The sequence below is a fragment of the Canis lupus genome, chromosome 22 (assembly GCF_003254725.2).
Source record: "Canis lupus dingo isolate Sandy chromosome 22, ASM325472v2, whole genome shotgun sequence".
Lineage (NCBI taxonomy): Eukaryota > Metazoa > Chordata > Mammalia > Carnivora > Canidae > Canis > Canis lupus.
In genome coordinates this window covers 8,553,497-8,573,522 of record NC_064264.1, presented here as the reverse complement: position 1 = coordinate 8,573,522, position 20,026 = coordinate 8,553,497, and the positions used below count along the sequence as shown (strand labels likewise).

At 37.1% G+C, this 20,026-nt stretch overlaps 1 protein-coding gene across 10 annotated transcripts in view; it reads left to right on the top strand.

The window, feature by feature from the left end:
• Positions 1-20,026, top strand: part of DGKH (diacylglycerol kinase eta) — a 178,966-nt gene that overhangs the window by 96,200 nt on the left and 62,740 nt on the right. For 9 of the 10 annotated variants that reach the window (XM_049099335.1, XM_049099332.1, XM_025478176.3 and 6 more), the window contains 8 exons: positions 2,811-2,915; positions 3,188-3,320; positions 10,690-10,796; positions 11,679-11,804; positions 13,825-13,927; positions 14,988-15,147; positions 16,917-17,025; positions 17,152-17,291. In XM_049099335.1, coding sequence (XP_048955292.1) covers positions 2,811-2,915; positions 3,188-3,320; positions 10,690-10,796; positions 11,679-11,804; positions 13,825-13,927; positions 14,988-15,147; positions 16,917-17,025; positions 17,152-17,291 — 983 coding nt within the window. The remainder of the gene's footprint in view (positions 1-2,810; positions 2,916-3,187; positions 3,321-10,689; positions 10,797-11,678; positions 11,805-13,824; positions 13,928-14,987; positions 15,148-16,916; positions 17,026-17,151; positions 17,292-20,026) is intronic. The other variant, XM_049099330.1, reaches the window with a different exon arrangement.

Genomic DNA, 20,026 nt, shown 5'->3' with positions numbered 1-20,026 from the left:
GAACCAAATAATTTTCAGAGTTTGCTGCTTCCTAAATATTTCCTAGTGAAGATTTAGAGGGGAAACCACTATAGTGTGATGAGGTTCAGTTAGGATATGACCAAAGCCTGTCAGACAACTGTGACTGTCCCATTTCTTTCCTACAGGGGTGGAGGATGAGGAAGAATGTAGATAAAAGGTGGGGGGAGGACTCAGCTTTGGTGGGCTGGTGAGAGGTTACAGCAGAGGAGGAAGGGCCAATCTGGGGGACCTTACAGGTTTGCTTGGGAAGCCAGGCTGGTCATGAGTTAGGCCCAGGTAACTCCAGGCTGCTTGAGGAGGTGTTTTTTTTTTTTTTTTTAATTTTTAATTTTTTTTTGAGGAGATGTTTTTGATACAGAAGGCACAAAGCCAGACATCTCTACATGACACATGATTTACAAAGGATTTTCTTTTCCATACAGACATCTTATAATGTAACTATAATCAGTAGATTTCTTAATCACAAGGCCTATAAATCAAAATTGCTTAATAAGTTCTTTTTGGCACTTGAAAACAACTTTTGTGTTATGATCTTTATGTGCTTTTTTTTGACCATTTTTAAACATATTTTTGTTAAAAAGGAGAAATTGCCCAAGTACACATTTTGCTCCATTAGCATGTAAGGTACATGTATGATTTATGTTGCTGAAATTTTTTTTGTAAAAGATTGAGGCCTCTTTACAGTTACAAAAGCTATAAGAAAAATTTGAAGCTAGGGCACCTGGGTGGCTCAGCAGTTGAGCCTTTGGCTCAGGGGGTGATCCCAGGGTTCTGGGATCAATTCCCACATTGGGCTCCTCGTAGGGAGCCTGCTTCTTTTTCTGCCTGTGTCTCTGTGTCTCTCATGAATAAATAAATAAAATCTTTAAAAAAGAGAAAAATTTGAAGCTATTTCTCTATTCTTTTTTCTTCCCTTTTTATTGAATTCACAGTGACTTTTAAAGAATTCAAAGGCATTAAAGATAGTTAAAACCATCAGACATCCTGCTTTACTTCGACTTCAGCAAAAAATGAAAAGGATAAAATAACAAGCCAGATTTATTTATCTGAATAATATTTGTCTCACTATAAGATCATTATGAAAGTGAGGGAATCCTTAGAGAATCGTATAGTATAGCAAATAAATAAACAAATATGCTAGCAGTGATATTTATTCAGATAAATCAGATTTATTCAGTCAGTCCAGTGAAACTGGGAGATTTCTGGACTGCTGGGCCAATCGTCAGAGCCAGGAGAATATTATGATTTAATGGTATCTTTTCTGCTGCATTTGATGAGCTGCCCTAGAAAAACATTTTGAAGCAATAAAGCATCCATTTGGCTCCTAAGTAATGAGGGAGGCAGTGCTCTTTCATTAACTATTTATTCAGGAAGACAAGTGACCAACTGCTAATAAGCTTTATCCATAGAGGGTGGTGGAAAACAGAAGAAAATGCAGAAGTGGGGTTCTGTTCAATTTCATATGCAATTAACAAATACCCAAAGCTGAATGGTTGGTGCTCCTCCTCCATGTGACTTCTGGAAGGCTGTATTTAAGCGTGAGTGCCTGTGAGATGCATGAAAGGGCCTTTGGTTTAAGGAAGGATCGTGCACTCTAAAGACGAAAGAAAGGAAGCAATGAGTGGTGAGTAGCTAAGATTGGGCTCGTCTCTACAGTTTTGAATAATGGACTTATTTCCTGAGATGAACAGTAGTGACCGAGGCTTGCTGTTTTACTCCGTGGGGGAAGGGTTTCTTTTGTTTTTAGATGATTATTGCTTTTTCATGACTTCAGAAATCTGCTTCTTAATGCAATATGCAGATTATCACTTGATCAAATGGCTTCTAACTTGAGAAAATTTCGCATTGCCCATCTAAGTATATACCTTGTTATTTGGAGGTAGTTTCGAGGAATGCGTGTGAAGTTTGCTCTTCTTTCACAAGTAAGTAAATGGTCCCTTCTTTGCAGTGACCGCTTAGGACTTAGCAACTTCAAGATTACAACTAGAATGCTGTATTCACACATAAATAGGGGCTTCTTTCAGGTCATTTCAGAATCTTACTTTGAATCGCTTTTGGTACTGTAACAGCACAAAGTCTTCATTTCACTTGCCTTAAGACTCTTAATATAATTTGCGTTCCTTAGTGACATGAAAAAAAGATAAAAGTCACAATTATTTCCTTCCCTTAAAGCCAATTAAAGGACTTCTATGTTAATTCTTCTGTCCTGCTCTCACTAAAAAGTAGTATAGTTGAGTTCTGTACAAGGGGGAAAGTACCCTTCATATTGTAATCATATTAAAATAGACAATGAAAATGATATGTAAATCCAACATTATTTAATAACAGAATATTCCTGATGTTTTCATGAGCCAATAACGAATCATTCAATATTGCATTCCTTTGGTTTTTAACTTTCTAAATTTCCATATTGAAAACTATGTATTAATTCTAAGCTTACGATGAATTATTCTGAAGTATATTTAAAATCAATTTTCAAGAAACGTTCTAAGATACAGGAATACGTTGTTTATTTGGGTTAGCCTTTGGTAAGGGGCTAAAAAAGACCCAAGTAAGTAGCAACGAGATTAAAGACAAGAAACACCTCCTAAGAATTTTTCTTTCCGAGACCCCATTGTATCGTACTCAGAGAACTAAACTCATTTATGTTACAGAGACTCTTACTGTCTTCATCAGGGAAGTAAAGACTACAAGGCTAAAAAATGGAATTTCCTTGTACAATTGCTAGGTTTTGCAATAATCTGTCTTGTTGGTTATTAACAATCATTAGATTGAATTACCCCTTTCAGATAATCACTCCATTCAGAAGACTAATGCTGTGTGCTGAGAACAGGAAGGAGATGGAGGATTGGATGAGCTCACTGAAGTCTGTACAGACCAGAGAACCTTACGAGGTACAGTAGCATCTTTCCTGGCACCTCCTGTCCTTTAGAGAACTGTCATCCGAAAAGCTAGAGCTGTATTCTGCCAAGAAAAGTAGGTATAGTTTCATTAAGCAAGTTGCTTAAATCAGATATTGACTTTTTTTTTTGTTTTTTAAAGTGTTTTCATTTTAAAAATTACAGATTTGAAATTTTAATCCTAACTGCATGCATTCTCCGGGTTAATAAGTCCCTGTAGTCTTGTTCTCTTGTTCAGCCCATCTGTGCTCACCTCTCGTTTCTAGGTGGCCCAGTTTAACGTGGAACATTTCTCAGGGATGCATAACTGGTACGCCTGCTCCCATGCCCGCCCCACTTTCTGTAACGTGTGCAGAGAAAGTCTTTCTGGAGTCACCTCCCATGGCCTGTCCTGCGAAGGTACTGTAGCACTCAGCCCGCATCCTCCCATGGCACTGAGCTGCAAACCCGCTGCCCTCAGTGCTTCTGTGCAGGGAACAGACGAAGGAACGTCAGCACAGGAGAGCACGTCCCTTGGGTGGGGAAGCTCCTCAGTGACAGTGGGGATGCGGGGGTTAAATTCTCCTGCAGCTTGGAGTGGAGCTCTGCACACATAGGACTAGCTTGGAAAACGTTTTTGCAAAGGGAAGATGATGCAAATCATTGGGGAGGAAGTATAAATCAAAATGTAGCACGTACACCCCTGAGGAAGGAGCCCCTACTGTTTAAAGAACATCTTTAGACTTCGTCTGCCTCTCTGGTTTGCCAGTATTCTTTTTCTGTCCTGACTGATTACCGAGAACAGAACTTGCAGTGAGGACAGCACTGGGCTCTTCTACAGAATCTCTAATTGCTATTTATATTTCATTGTTTTAAGTGCTTTCTTTTCCTTCACTCTGCTTAATTTAAATGGATGCCATCCTTTCTCATTTCTTTAAGGTTTTCTCAACACAAGGGCAATGCTGTTGTTTTCATTATGGGATTGTGTTTTGTTTTTGTTTTTGTTTTTTTAATAAAAAAACATGGGCAGCCCGGGTGGCCCAGCGGTTTGGCACTGCTTCAGCCTGGGGTGTGATCCTGGAGACCCGGGATCGAGTCCCAAGTCGGGCTCCCAGCATGGAGCCTGCTTCTCTCCCTCTGCCTGTGTCTCTGCCTCTCTCTGTCTGTCATGAATAAATAAATAAAATCTTTAAAAAGTAAAATAAAATAAAAAAGCAGTGATCAGTAGAAGCAGATACACTAGTTATTACCAAGAGAAAATTCATAACTTCTTCAGATTTGTTTAATTCCATGCCTCAGTGATCACACTACTACTGTGTACTACTTTCTGAACTATGTCTAAGATTAATACAAAAAAGTCTTAATTTTGAACATAACTTTATTTTACTTAAATAATGAAATAGTAAAATAGAATTACAGTTTTCATTCATTTTAAGATATCAAATCTGTGATATGTCATAATTTCAGCTATCTATTTATTTATTTATTTTTAAAAGATTTTATTTATTCATGAGAGACACAGACAGAGAGAGGCAGAGACACAGGCAGAGGGAGAAGCAGGCTCTATGCAGGGAGCTGGACATGGGACTCGATCCCGGGTCTCCAGGATCACGCCCTGGGCCAAAGGCAGCCGCTCAACCACTGAGCCACCCAGGTGTCCCAGTTTCAGCTATTTAATATGATATAGCACAGAGGTGAAGAAGAGAGTTCCTCAGTTACCACCGCCCCTACCCCCACCCGGCACTGGGTTCGAGTCCCACTCCCAGCATTATAAATGGTGACCAAGGGAAGTAGCTCTACTCTGTTTTTTTTTTTAAGATTTTATTTATTTATTCCTGAGAGACAGAGAGAGAGAGAGAGAGAGAGAGAGAGAGAGAGGCAGAGACACAGGCAGAGGAAGAAGCAGGCTCCATGCAGGGAGCCTGATGTGGGACTCCATCCCAGGTCTCCAGGATCACACCCCGGGCTGCAGGCGACGCTAAACCGCTGAGCCACCTGGACTGCCCAGCTCTACTCTTTTTGACTTTGGTTTCCTCATCTGCAAAACGGGGATAATAGTCATTTATATCTTCCAGACACTATGAAAATTAAATGCAAAAATATACACAAGAAAGTGGATTTTCTAGTCAAATAAATTGTGGAAATTTGTAACTGTTCTTTGTAAGAAACCCACCAAGTAAATGATTGCAGATTGCATCATGGCCTGAGGCACTAAAGTTCATGAAAACGAACATTTGGAAGAGGCGTTACACATTTTTTCTAAGATTTAAAGAATGGTTGCAAACAAGATGTGATTGCTCTTTATGACTTTAGTCATCTACAAGGGTTTCTGTTGCTCTGAGTTACTCTTACCAGGTCAGTAACATTCTGGGGTTATTTTGTATGTGTGTATGTGTTTTTTTGTTTTGTTTTGTTTTTTTTTAAGATCTTCTTTATTCATTTGAGAGAGAGAGATCACAAGCAGGGGGTAGGGGCAGAGGGAGAAGCAGACCCCTTACTGAGCAGGAAGACTGATGCAGGGGCCCTGGGCCAAATAGACACTTAACCAACTGTGCCACCCAGGCACCCCTGAGGAGTTATTTTGAAGATCATTAAGCTGTTGCCTCCTAGCGTCTCATCCCCAAAATGCTAAAAGATGTCAGGTCTGAGATATTCTGTGGTACCCTTCTGAGTTGAGCATTATGTGGGATTAAATATATTTAATTGTTTGTGTATTGAGCTTAAACTGGGATGACTAAGTATTTTTCCAATACTTTTAAAAGAAAAGTGATAAAAATTTTATCACTTTCTCTGCTAATAAAAATTTTAAATCTGTGGCGTCTTGCCCATTGGTATTGTTAGAACTGTAGCAGAAGGTTTTAAAAATCCCAAGGGTTTTATGAATGTATAAAGAAGTTACTTTTTTGCTTTAGGAGAATGTGGTTATTTAGGATCATTTTCTTATAATCCGAGTTAGACTTAAACTTTAGGAAACCCCCCCCCCCAAATCTGAATAAACTGCTTGCTTGATAAAAACAAAAGACACAGGATACAAAAGGCTTTAAAAGATAAAACAAGAAAAATTTGTTCAACAGTGACAATGAGTAACTTGGTATTGGAATGGAATTCAGTTTCGTGTGTGAAGCCGTCACCAAATTAATCTTTCTGCCCTAATTTTTCACAGTAAAACAAGCCTGTACTGATTTGTCTTCTGGGTTTGTGTTGAAGAATTACTAAAATTGTTATTTTAAAGCCTCGCATAGTAAAATATATGAATGGAGAAGATGGAAAATACTTTTCATAAATAATTCCCTAAATCAATCGAGAATGTTAATTTTAATATCAGAGCATAATTGTTCTTCACAGTTATTTAAACAGTAATTAAACAAAAAAAGTTAAATGGTGATTTTTTTCTTTTGAATCAACAGCATTAAATATGTTAACATAGGTACCTATGAATTTTTATCTTAGCCACTGTTGAACATTTACAAAGATTCAATGTGGTAGGCTGAAAAATTGCAATAAAAAAACCATAATTTTGTGACATGTCAGTATATATTTTTTTTAAGTTCTGTGGTTTTAAAATAATGGCTTTATAGGTCAGGAAAAGTGCTTTATTTCAGAATAACTCATTTGGAGAAATCTAATTGTCGCCTAACAAAATTAAGGTGCCTATTAATCATTTCCATTCCTTAGTGACTATAATCTCAGTTTGGTTTATTTTATTACTATTGTGTACTACATGAAGCAACTTTCCAATTTTCAGGGCTCATTGCATGAAGTTCTTTATTGTTACAAGTGTGATTTTTATTTTTAATGAGCTGTTTGATTTTTAATAGAAAAATTTTCAAAAAGCCACGAAATCATTTGCTGTTGCTCTCTTTTACTTCCTTCTTTGCCTCTTAAAAAACAGTTATTGACTGTCAATATCAAATACTTAGTTGTACTTAAAAAGCAACCTGGGAATTATGTTGCAGATAAAACTAAAATTGGGACCACACTTTTGAGAAATACCGTTAAGAGACAAAAAACCTGGAGTTACTAATTAACCTCAATTTTAAAATAGTCACTTGCATGGGAGCAAAAGGGAGCAGGTCATGCTAAAATTGTTACTCAAATTCAGCTTACTTCCTATGGTGCTTTTTCCTTACACTATTGTTTATCAGACACCATTGAAAAACTGGTTTATTCTCTAGGAAGTCTGTGCTCGAGTCACAAAGTCCTTTATAACAAAAATAGTATGATTTCTGGGAAAGTGTTTGTCAATGTACACAAAAGACCAGATAAATGAAACATTTCAATGTCTAGACTAATATTTTTCAAGGAAAAACCAGCTCAGCTGAAGTGACCTTTTATATATGGTCTATCTATGACATCCTGAAGCATTTTGAACATTTGGTTATAGACACTCTGTGACTTTACCAGACCCTTTCATTTGCATGCTATGTTAAATTAGGAATTTTTTAAAACAATGGCATCCAACCCATCATTTCCAAATTGTTAATGGTTTGCAGTTAGAAATTCAAAAATCACGTGAAAAGGAGCCCCTTTTCATATAGCATTTAGCAACAGTTACCTAATTACATTTCTACTGAAGTGATCTCTGCTTTTAAGTATTTATCTGAAAAGTCAGAAACTGGTATAACATCCTTATCCACTAATACTTGGAGAATTTGTATCCTTAAAAAGATAAATAATGTTTAGTAGTACTCAAGTTCTGATTTTCATAAGTCAGGGTTATTTTCTCAAATAATCTGTGGCATACTTGTTTTTCATATATGAGCTGCTTCTTCCCTGGGTATTTCCTCTTTTTTTCTCTCTCTCTTGTGTTTTTGACTTGATATTTGTATATATTGTAAAATAATTACTCAGATAAGTCTAGTGAACATCTGTTACCAGCTGTAGTTAGACTTTTTTTCCTTTTGATGAGAACTTTTAAGATTTACTCTCACAGCAACTTTCAAATATTCAGTACAGTATATCTAAGTATGTTCACCATGGTATACATTCATTACATCCCCATGACTTGCTTATTTTATAACTGAAGATTTGTACCTTTTTGACTCCCTTCACCCACTTAGTCTACCTCCCTTCTCCTGCCTCTGGCAACCACTAGTGTGTTCTGTTTCTGTGAGCTTGTTTTTTTGTGGATTTGTTATCGTTTTTAGCATCCGCATATAAGTCATAAAGTATCTGTCTTTCTCTGACTTATTACAACTTAGCAAAATATCCTTTAAGTCCTTTCATTTTGTCTCAAATGGCAAGATTTGATTCATTTATGTGGCTGAATGATAGTCCACTGTGGAAATACTCATATAGATACCGCATTTTCTTTATCCATTTATCCATTGAGGGACACTTCGATTGTTTCATATCTTGGATGTTATGGGTAACACTATAATGAACATGAGGGTGCAAATACCTTTTCAAATTAGTGATTTCGTTTTCTTTGGATTAATACCCAGAAGTGGAAATGCTGGATCATATGATAGTTCTAGTTTTAATCTCTTGAGGATATTTGATAATGTTCTCCACAGTGGCTGCACCAATTTGCATTCCTTCCAACAGTGCACAAGGGTTCCCTTTTCTTCAAATCACTTGTACTTTCTTGTCTTTTTGATAATAGCCATCCTAACAGGTGTGAGGTGATATCTCATTCTGGGTTTGATTTGCATTCTCCTGATAATTAGTGACACTGATGATCTTCTCATGTGTCTCTTGGCTCTCTGTATGTCTTACTTAGAAAAATGTCTATGCAGATCCACTGCCCAGTTTTTAAGCAGATTATTTGGTTTTTGCTATTGACTTATAGAAGTTCTTTATAAAATTTGAATGTTAACCCCTTATCAGATATATGATTAACAAATATTTTCTCCTGTTCAGTATGTTGCCTTTCATTTTGTTGATGGCATCCTTTGCTGCATAGTAACAGTTTAATGTAGTCCTGTTTATTTTTCCTTTGTTGCCTTTGCTTTTGGTGTCAGCCCCCCCCCCCCCCCAAAAAAAAATCATCGCCAAGATTGATGTCAAGGAACTAGCTGTCAGGGAGTTTTCTTCTAAGAATCTTATGGTTTCAGGTCTTACATTCAAGTCTTTATTCCATTTTGAGTCAACTTTTTGTGTATGATGTAAGAGATGCACCAGTTTTATCCTTTTGTATGTAACTGTGCAGTTTTCCCAGCACCATTTATTGAAGAGACTTCTTTCCTCATTATGTGTTCTTGGGCTCTTTGTCATAAATTAATTGGCCATATATGTGTGGATTTATTTCTGGGCTCTCTCTTCTGTTCCTTTGATCTATGTGTCTGTTTCTACGCCAGCACCATACTGTTTTGATTACTATAGCTTTATAATGTAGTTTCAAATCAGAGAGTAGGATACCTTCCACTTTGTTCTTTCTCAAGACTGCGTTGGCTGTTCACAGTCTTTTGTGGTTCCATGAAAACTTTAGAATGATTTGTTTTAGTTCTTTGAAAAATGCCATTGGAATTTTGACAGGGATTGCATTGAATCTGTATATTGTTTGGGGTACTATGGGCATTTTTCACAATATTAATTCCTGCAATACATGAGCATGGGATATTTTTCCCATTTATTTGTGTCTTTAATTTTTTTTATTAATGTCTTGTAAGTTTCAGTGTCTCATGTCTCTTGTATAGGCTCCTTTTTGATAATAGGGCTGGACAGAATGAGTGATGGACTTCTGATGAAGTAGTGCACTTCATCATTATTTTCTTCTACGTTATAATGTAGTAATCCCAACAATAATACTTTTATTTTTTTTAAAGATTTTATTTATTTGACAGAGAGAGAGAGAACAAGCAGGGGGAGCGGCCAGCAGAGGGAGAGGGAGAAGCAGACTCCCTGCTGAACAGGGAACCCGATGTGGGGCTCTATCCCAGGACCCTGGGATCATGACCTGAGCTAAAGGTAGACACTTAACCAGCTGAGCCACCCAGATGCCCCCCAACAATGATACTTTTAAAAGACCGTGTTGTCTTTGTGATCTTTATCAACCTATTTCCCGTGACTGGATATTTTCTTAACATACTTGCTCTTTAAAACTCCTCTAAATTATCCTGTTCTTTAGCTTACTGATATTTTCAAACTTTTAATTTTAAATATATGTACAGAAAAATACAAATGCCGGAGGAGTACAACCCTAGAATTTTTCACAAATTTAACACATTTGTGTAATCAATACCCAGATTAAGAAATAGGGTGTTTCCAGCATCTCTGTATTACTGAATTTTGTTTCATTCTGTGTGTTTGTGTGTGTTGCCTCCTTTCTCCTAAAAAAACTAGTTCTTTTGTATTTATTGCCTTTCTGTTTTATTTGTGAGTGGAATCTAAGTAGCAATCTATGGAATGATAAAAGTGCTTCCTAAATACATAGTCATATGTATCATAAATACATTAATGTCTTCTGAAAAGGTATTTTCAGAATACCTTTACTATTGTTAAAGAATAATTTAAACCTTTTATCTTTTTAAAAGATTTTGTTTATTTATTTGACAGAAAGAAAGAGAGAGCACCAGCAGGGGGAGCGGGAGAGGGAGAAGCAGACTCCCGGCTGTGCAGGGAGCTGACCCAGGGCCTGATCCCAGGACTTCCCAGGACCGTGGGATCATGATCTGAGCTGAAGGCAGATGCTTAACCAACTGAGCCCACCCAAGCACCCCAATTTAAGCTTTTAAAATTATTGTGTTTCTTCTACTTCTCTTTGAAATTTCATGCTGTGATTTCTTCTAATCATTGTTCCAAAAGTATATGTTCATCTAGAAATGGTTGACTTTTTTTTTTTTTTTAGTGTGTAAATTCAAGGCTCACAAAAGATGTGCAGTGAGGGCGACAAATAATTGCAAATGGACAACTCTGGCCTCCATCGGGAAGGACATCATAGAGGACGAAGATGGAGTAAGTTCAGTTCTGTCTCTGGTTTCTTCCTGGCACCACCTCCCTTTTATTGTTTGCCCTGTGGGAAATGGCAGAGTTTAAGTGGGAGTATTTTCTAGTAGGATTAAATGAAAGGCTTTGATTAATTATGAGTTTTATTTCCAGTTAGATCCTTCATAGTTTCCTTCAGCTCTTAAATTTTTTAAAAAAGATTTTATTTATTTATTCATGAGAGACACAGAGAGGGGAGAGAGAGAGACAGACAGAGAGGAGAGAGAGAGAGAAAGAGAGAGGCAGAGGGAGAAGCAGGCTCCATGCAGGGAGCCTGACGTGAGACTTGATCCTGGGTCTCCAGGATCACGCCCTGGGCCAAAGGCGGCGCTAAACTGCTGAGCCACCTGGGCTGCCCTCAGCTCTTAAATTTTGAGGGAAATGTGAATAGGGCTTAGAAGTGGTTGCTGTGCTAGACTGGGGTTGTAGACCCTTTCCCGACAAGTAAGATGTTCTTTAAGGCTTAGCTCAGGTGTCTAATCAGATGTTCACTCCTTAGACATCGGGGCCTCCTTTCAACAGTGTCTACCACCTTTGAAACCTTGTCTCCATTGCACCTTCCATACGAATCTCTGATAGCACTTTGTAATCATTTAATAATAATGCCTTTGCATTCATTGCTCCTCAATTAGACTACAAATCCTGACTCTCAGGGATTTAGTCTTATGCATTTTGTATCCCTACGGTGCTCAGGGCATAATAGATGCTCAATAACTGTGTACTAAATGAAAGGGTGCCACGAGTGATACATGTATTGATTCCATAGAGTGAGAAATAATTATAGATCTTCCCTGGGGTAAGAGTGGTGTCCTCTAGTCTTTAATTTGACTGCTCTTTCTTCTTGCTGCACAGGTAGCTATGCCTCACCAGTGGCTCGAGGGCAACTTGCCGGTGAGTGCTAAATGTGCTGTCTGTGACAAAACGTGTGGGAGTGTTCTGCGTCTACAAGATTGGAAATGCCTTTGGTGTAAAACAATGGTGAGAGTCCTCTTTAATTCTTTTCATAATTTTTTTATCTATGTGATTTAGGGGCAAAGAATTTACAGTATAACAGTGTGTGGTAACACACATGTCCATTGTAACATTCATCTTTTTCAAGATATATTCCTTCCAGTCTGGTTCCTTTTTAAATATCCTTTTTGTCATGCTATTGTATATTTTCTTTGTCCAAAGACTTCTTTCCCACAGTTTTGTTGTTTTTCATTATGCTTTAGCCACATTTAATGGTTTGCTATTTTCAGTCCTGTTGTACCACATATTACACATTGAAAGCCACCAAATTCTGATTGACATGTGAAGTATAATTCTAGTACAACCCTGTGCATGTTCTCGGACAGAACGCCAAGTTCAGTCAGCCATGCAGTAGTTTAATTTAAGTTATATATGTTTATATTATATCAATAAATATTTGAAAACTTTCTCACACAAGTAAGAAAGCAATGAGAAGTACGCATGGCATAACGTGGAGCCAACAGCAAGGAAGGTCCTTCCATGCCAGACTGCATGAGGACTGGTGGACATGCATCACCTCGTTACCTCCTCCTTGGTCTTGTACTTCCTATACACTGTCATTTGCCTCTTTACATATTATTTTGTGTTCAAAATAATGAGTTTCTGACGGAATATCTAGTTTGTAAAACAGCCATGTAGTTTAAACAAAATAAAGTAAGACCACAGTTCCACAGCTCTGAGTCAACTGCTAATTTTTTCAGTTGTTGTCCAGTCTCTGGACACAATTTTACCTTTTTTGTAAAAATAGTGAAGATGCAACTTTATCTTCTGCTCTTTTCATTTAGCATTGGCATAAATATTTTTATGTTTTGCTCTATGATTGTCATACTTTGAAAAATTCCTTCTAAAACTATCTGTGCATGCTTGTTTTTCTCTGAAATCCACTTGAGACATTAATTATTATAAATAATAATAGGGAACTATCCAAAATTAGGTCATCAGCAAACAAGAATCACTATTTAATTTCAGTTATTTTCTCAAAAGTTTTGATAAATATGTGTTTAATTAATATACCAGTCTTCTAAAAGGACTAATGAAATAAACTTTATTAAATGAATACTCTATGAAGTGTCTGCTCTTACTGCTCAAAATGGTTCAAGGCTCTCTAGGTGAGTACGTAAATTATTGTAAATTCCCTGGGTTCGTCTTAACAAATTAGCCCTGCTCTCGTTCACAATAATATCTTGACTGACCTTGAAACTTTTTGTTTCTCCAGGGTTTACACGTTTACTGAGCGCCTATGATATGTATCACTTTCCAAGATAAGTGTGCAATACTAGCACATTTTCCTTTTCTTTACAGAGCCAGAAGTCTAGCTGAGAAAATAGGTGCAGATGTATTTATACCTATAATAACATGAAAATGTTATATAGAAAAAAACTCATGTCAATAGAAAATTATAGGACCACTGTAGAAAGAGCAGACACATTACAGATTTTATTTATTTTCATTAAATTCTCTTAGAATGTTACAGTAGAGGTCACAGGTTTTTTATGGACGATGATAGTGACAGATAGTTAGCTTTCCTCCTTTCTCTCCCTCCCTCTTTCCATTTATTCCTTCTTTCTTCTCTCCCCTCTCTTCCCCTGTATTCTGTTCTCTTCTCTTCCTCTCTTCTTGCCTTCCCCAGATATTTCTTTTCTTTTTTTTTTTTTTAGTTAATATCTACACCCAATGCAGGGCTCGAACTTACGGCCCCAAGATCAAGAGTCGCATGCTCTACCAACTGAGCCAGCCAGTTTCCACTCACCAAGAATTTCTTGTTATACGCTTTTTGCCCGAGACAATCACAAAAGTAGGCTACACAGACCAAATCAAATTCCCATCTCTAAAATAATTAGCCCATTCCTTAGAATTATAAATACTGTGCCATGAAAGTAATTCACATACTTGATCCTCAATGACTAGTTTCTTAGATGTAATTTATGCCATAATAAAACATAGATATATTTTTATGATTCTTGAAGGTTTATTTGTTTGTTATTAGGTACACACTGCCTGCAAAGATTTATACCATCCTGTGTGTCCCCTTGGCCAATGTAAAGTGTCCGTCATACCTCCAATTGCACTGAATAGCACTGATTCTGATGGTATGTATCAGTAGTGTAAATATGTATGTTCCTGGTATATTAGATATTGATATGTACATTTACTCTCCTAGAATAAAGGGAACTGTAATTGGTTATTCTGGTCAGTTTTTATAGGAGTCCAGTAAAATTGCTGAACAGTACATCTCACTTTTAAAATAACATTTTAAAATTAGAATTTAACATAGCTATTAATACACTGGTGAAATTATTACATATAAGACTTGTAGATTTGACATTTCAGCAAATAAAATAAGATCATTATTCTGTAACAAAATGAGATCCAAAAAGGTAATTTTTATATGCTTTCTTCCCTTCCATTATTGAAATTGCCAGCATGACTCTTACTGAAATTTGTTTTCCTGTAATTTCCTTGGAGGAACTTAGATTCCTATAAGTTTTTCCGGAATCTTTCAACTTTGTTTTAAGTGCTAAACAACCTGTCTTCCTTCTAAGCAAACCATATTACAAAAGGCTTTTACCATATACTGTTATTAATGTTTTGCATTGATAAAGTGCTTTATGATTTTCCTACTTTTTACATAAATTATGCCAATAGATATTATACATATAAGGCTGTAGGCTGCAAAAGATGTGATTTAAACCTGTGCTGCTAACAACTCTCCCCCTAAGCCCTCATAAATCAAGTTTCTATTATTTATGGTAAATTTTAAAGTATTTTCTAATGCCTCATCAAAGAGAAGTTAAAACATTTTGTAATACTGAATATGAACATGAATTCTTTGACAAATGTGAATTTATAGATTGTCATCGGTGTCTTATAATTAAGTGTTGTTAAGGTAGATAGTATATCTTCAATTATCTCTAATACTTTTACTTTCTTTGGTAGGATTTTTCATTGTAGACCATATTTTGAAAGATAAGTTCTATAGTCTTAGTATGTAAATAATAAATCTATCTCCATTTTGGGGGCTAAATGATCATTTATTGTTCATGTAGTAAACAAGGTTCTTTATGAATTTATGTTCTTTTCTCTGAAGTTTCATCAATAGTTTAAAAGAGACATCTGTTCATATTGATCCTGTACTGTGTTTTTTTACAGGTTTCTGTAGAGCGACATTTTCATTCTGTGTTAGTCCACTATTGGTTTTTGTCAATTCTAAGAGTGGAGATAATCAGGGAGTAAAGTTCCTTCGTCGATTTAAACAGTTGCTAAATCCGGCTCAGGTGTTTGATTTAATGAACGGAGGTCCTCATTTAGGGTAATCGATTATTGATAAATCTCATTAAAATGAAATGTAGCACTGAGCATGAAATATGTTTGATTTTTTCAGTTCGTGAAGATTGTCGATTCATCTAGACATCTTTGTGTCGATTTTCCCACTCTTCCCTTTTTTAAAGCTCTCATTCTAAGTTTTACTTTCACCTTTCTGACACTTATATAACTTCCTTATGTGCTGAAAATCCCCAAATTTGTTTAGAAAATATTTTAGAATATGTCTTGCAACAAACAATACTAACGGTTTGCTTTGTTCTAAGAGAGATCAACTTGTGTAAATATAGAAATACACAGTGACTCTAGAAAATGATCTGCATGGGTGGCTGGCATTGGTTTTTATGCTACAGATCATCAGTTGTTTAACCAGTGCACTACTGTGGGTCACAAGGACAGCTTCTTGAGGATTTGAGACTCCATTCCTATGTAAATGACACAAAAAACCACTGTTGATGGCTCTTCTCCACTTTCTGGAATGTCCTCTCACAATCTGAAAACAAAACTAAATGTATTTTCAATGAGGGAAAATATGCCTTGGGGTACTTTTAATACATTTATATAGCAGGTGTATGTGATTTTGTTGAAGAGGTGATATCGTATTACCTGAAACAGAAGAAACCTCTTCGTGACTTATTTCTGCCAACTCCACTTTTCTCCTGGCTTCCACTGTCACCTTAAAGCATGAACATGGACGTAGCAATGGAGATCTTAGCCTAACAAGCCCCTCTGTTTTTAATGTAACATTTTCCCGCCTTTTCTCTCTCCTGCCTTAGTCTTTGTATGTGCCTCTGTTCACTTCCCCTTCAGGTTTCTTTCTCCTTGTTTCTATTGCCGTCTTGCCAAGTCTCCAGCCCTCTGGTCCCATAGGTGTTGGTCTTCATCATCTGTCCCCAGCCGCCACCACCACCACCGTGTCTTTGTATGTTCCTTCCACCCATTTGGGTCCTGGCATTTCCTCAACTGGCTTCTCTGCTTGCCTGTCTCCTCTCCCTTCCATTGCTGGTTGGGTGTGTCTCCTTTTCTAGCACATCTGTTTTGTAATCCTTCATCTTTCCAATATCTTATATTCTTAACATTTACTTTTCCCACCCATCCTTTATGATTCCAAGGAAGGCCCTTTGTGAAACTTCTTGAGATTGTCTCTATCACATATATTTGAGAGTTTCCACAGTACTCGAGGGGTACATAGGTCCATTCGGGAGGTGGGGGTGGGTCAAAAGTTAAGGTGAAGGAAGACAAGTAAAAAGACTGACCCCAGACTAGGGGGGAGAGAGAGGAAGAGCAAGTGGGTGTCCGAAAAGTGATATGTCTTTAAGGTTTGGTGGGTCCCTTTAGGAGCTGACTCGAGTGTCAGTAACATCAGTGTCCTAGAGTCACCGCCACTGGTTTGTAATATGCTATTCTTAAGGAAATAACATATCCTTGTAATGGGAAAAAAAAATCACTAATTTTACCATGTTGTACCACTTACCTTTCATTCTCTTTCCTGGATTCTGCTTTTTTATTTTCTCATTTCTCACTCCTTTTTCCTCCTCATTATATCTACATTTGTACTTATAATCCCCTTTCCTCTGTATGATTAAGAAGTTTTATGGAGTTAAAAATTGCACCTTAATTTTTGTAGTATAATTAATATATAAGTAAGAGTTCTTATATTTGATCTGAACATGAATATATATATATGTATAGAATAACAAAAAATTGGGGAATGATTTTTACTTATTTATATTAAAATAAAATACTTTTTGCTTTCAGTTTAAGATTATTCCAGAAGTTTGACAATTTCCGAATTCTTGTGTGTGGAGGAGATGGAAGTGTAGGTTGGGTTTTGTCAGAAATTGATAAGCTCAACTTGAATAAACAGGCAAGTACTCAATCTTTTCATGAGTCGTTAACATGCATGTATAGTCTGCTGACCAGAGAAGTGCAGAAGTATCAGAGCTCCTGTTTCTCCACTTGTTTGAGGTCTCTCTGTTGTGCTCTCTTTCAGTGTCAGCTGGGAGTATTGCCTTTGGGTACAGGAAATGATCTTGCCCGGGTTCTAGGCTGGGGAGGTTCATATGATGATGACACCCAACTTCCGCAGATTCTAGAGAAGCTGGAACGAGCCAGTACCAAAATGCTAGACAGGTAAAAGTGAATTTTCTTCTGAAACTAACTAAAAATGGCATACTGAAATCATTTTTGACAGTTTAAATTTTACAAACTACAAGCCCCATGAGGACAGAAACTTCCTGGTCTTACCCACCCTTTTCACACCTCAGGTCTAGAACAGAGCCCAGTGTTCTCAGTATATCTACTTTTTGAGTAAATGAATGAATTGTAGCAAAAACTGAGAAAACTAGTCTAATGAACCTGCTATTTTAAAAATAGAACACTATGTTGGTACAGCAATTATGTTTCATCATTGTTCAGGTCAGAAAGCTTAAGTAGTTCATTTTGTTTGGGCCCCATCCTCGTGTGGCTTCATTAAAGCTAAGGAAGACATATAAACTTGAGATTAGTTATAATATCTCTTCTTAATTATGCATAGCAAAAATGAATTGAACCAACAAAAAACCAAATATGAAAAAAGATAATGCTTTCCCAGTCACTGGGAAAGATTAGGAAGACCACATCAAGGAATTTTCACTGGTTTATAGTATCCTTGATCACAACTCAACTTCTTTCTCTCTGAATGCCCCATGTACCAAAAAGGAATCACAGTGTATGTACCCTGAGTATTACAGAGGAGGTGGGTAGGATTGGGTATTATTTAGGAACAACAGGACTCAGGAAGCAGTAACCACCCCTCCCTACCCTAAGTAGAAGACAAATGTCAAAATATCATTATAAACTTAAGCTACCATGAATCAAAACAACTTTGATAGGATTAGCCATCTGTGGAACTGTTCCCGAAAATAACAAAATCTCATCAGGGAGCCACCAATCTAAAATGTAATTACTCTAAAATGAGCTATAACCTAATTAATTGTAACCTCGCCTGTTATAAGGTAATGTAATGGTTGATTCTTTTGCTGACAGGATATTTAAAAAGAGAGCTGGGCTGTAGAGCATTTGTCTATAGGTATCCAAAACTATTCACGAGAGGGATGCCCCCGTAGTTTGGGTGCGTAAAGCGGATTCCGTCTCCACCCCTTAAAAGAACCTGGAGGTGATTTCCCAATTCTGTGCTTACCACACCACACAAGGTATTTTAAATGCCTTTTTGCTGCAAATTTAAACACCATTCTCGCTGCATCCCAGGAAATGCTCCTAGACATTTCCTCTACCCTGGGTGTGTGCTTTTCCTTCGTATGTTAGAAAAATTAGCTTCTCCAGGTGGTTTGCAGAGAAACAGTGGCCCCGTGGTGGAAGTCTTTGATACAGACCTGCAGTCAACAAAAGAAGAGAGACATCGAAAGGGACTCAAGAACCTTCAACCATTATTAGAAATTTAAGAATATTTCATTTCGTTTTCTTTTAAAGATTTTTATTTATTTATTTATTTATTCATTCATTCATTCATTCATTCTTGAGAGACAGAGAGAGAGAGGCAGAGACACAGGCAGAGGGAGAAGCAGGCTCCATGGAGGGAGCCCAACGTAGGACTTGATCCCGGGACTCCAGGATCACGCCCTGGGCCAAAGGCAGGCACTAAACCGCTGAGCCACCCGGGCTGCCCCCGTTTTCTTTACTAATTTAAGAATACTGTTGGTGAAGAACAGGTGGAAAAAGCCACTGTTTGAGAAATATTCGAATTACACAAGCTTTTTATTTTTCTCAATTAATTTGATCCTCAAAACAACACTGTGAGGTGGCTAAGAATAACATTATTTAGGGCTGTTTTGCAAATTTGAAAGTCGAAGTGTGTGGAGACAGAAGAATTTTTTTTTTTTTTTTTTGTCTGCCTGGTACTTCTAGTTGCTTTACTTGATAAACTATTATCTCATTTAATCATCACTACACACCTAAAGAAGACTCATATTATAATCTCCATCTTACTGGTGAAATGGCTCAGGAGGTTTTCATAGTATCAGTGTCACATAGATAGCAAGTAGTAGAACTGGCATTCTAAACTGGAACCCAGACTCTAGTTCTCAAGATCTTTCCTCAGCATCACACTCTGTCCTCTCTAATGCATGTATGCACCAGATAGGGCCTGACCTGGCCTCTAACTGATTAGCTTGTACCAGTATGCATCCTTCCCTGACTTTACCGTCACTTTCTCCTCCAACCATTTTCAGCTCCAACCATTTTCTAACAAGGGAGAAGGTACAGCATGGAAGGTGCAGCAAACTTCAGACATTTAGGTGGATTTCTTTCCCATTTCTTTAACTGCCCTTTGACCAGTGGAGTATTTCCAACTATAGGGAACTTGACTTTCATGTTTCCAATTGTGGTTTTCCCTCTTTGAATATCCACTGAATTTAATTATTTTATGTGTTCTCTGCACCTGAATATAAACTTCATTTGGAAAGTCTTAATCAGCATTGTGTTTCCAGACCAAGGAATGCTCTCTGTCATTTTGAAATGTTCAATAAATGTCAGTTGCATGGATGTATGAATGAATGGCTTTTTGTGCCCAAATATATATTCCTTGATAGTATATTCATGTCAAGAGATGAAGAGTAGCTACAAGTATATGGTTTATACATCCTAACATACAAACTATGTCTTTGGTGGGGGGGTGGATTATCTGGGAATTTGGATTTTTATGCCAAGACTTTTTAGTTTGAATGATGTATTAGGCTCTGTTTAAATACTGATGCTGAATCTTGGGATTTTCCTCTACATTCTATTACTAGCTTCAGCCATGATAATGCTTCTCTTAAGATTCATGCTTTTACAGTGCTTTGTGTCTTTGTAAAGTCTTGATTTCACAT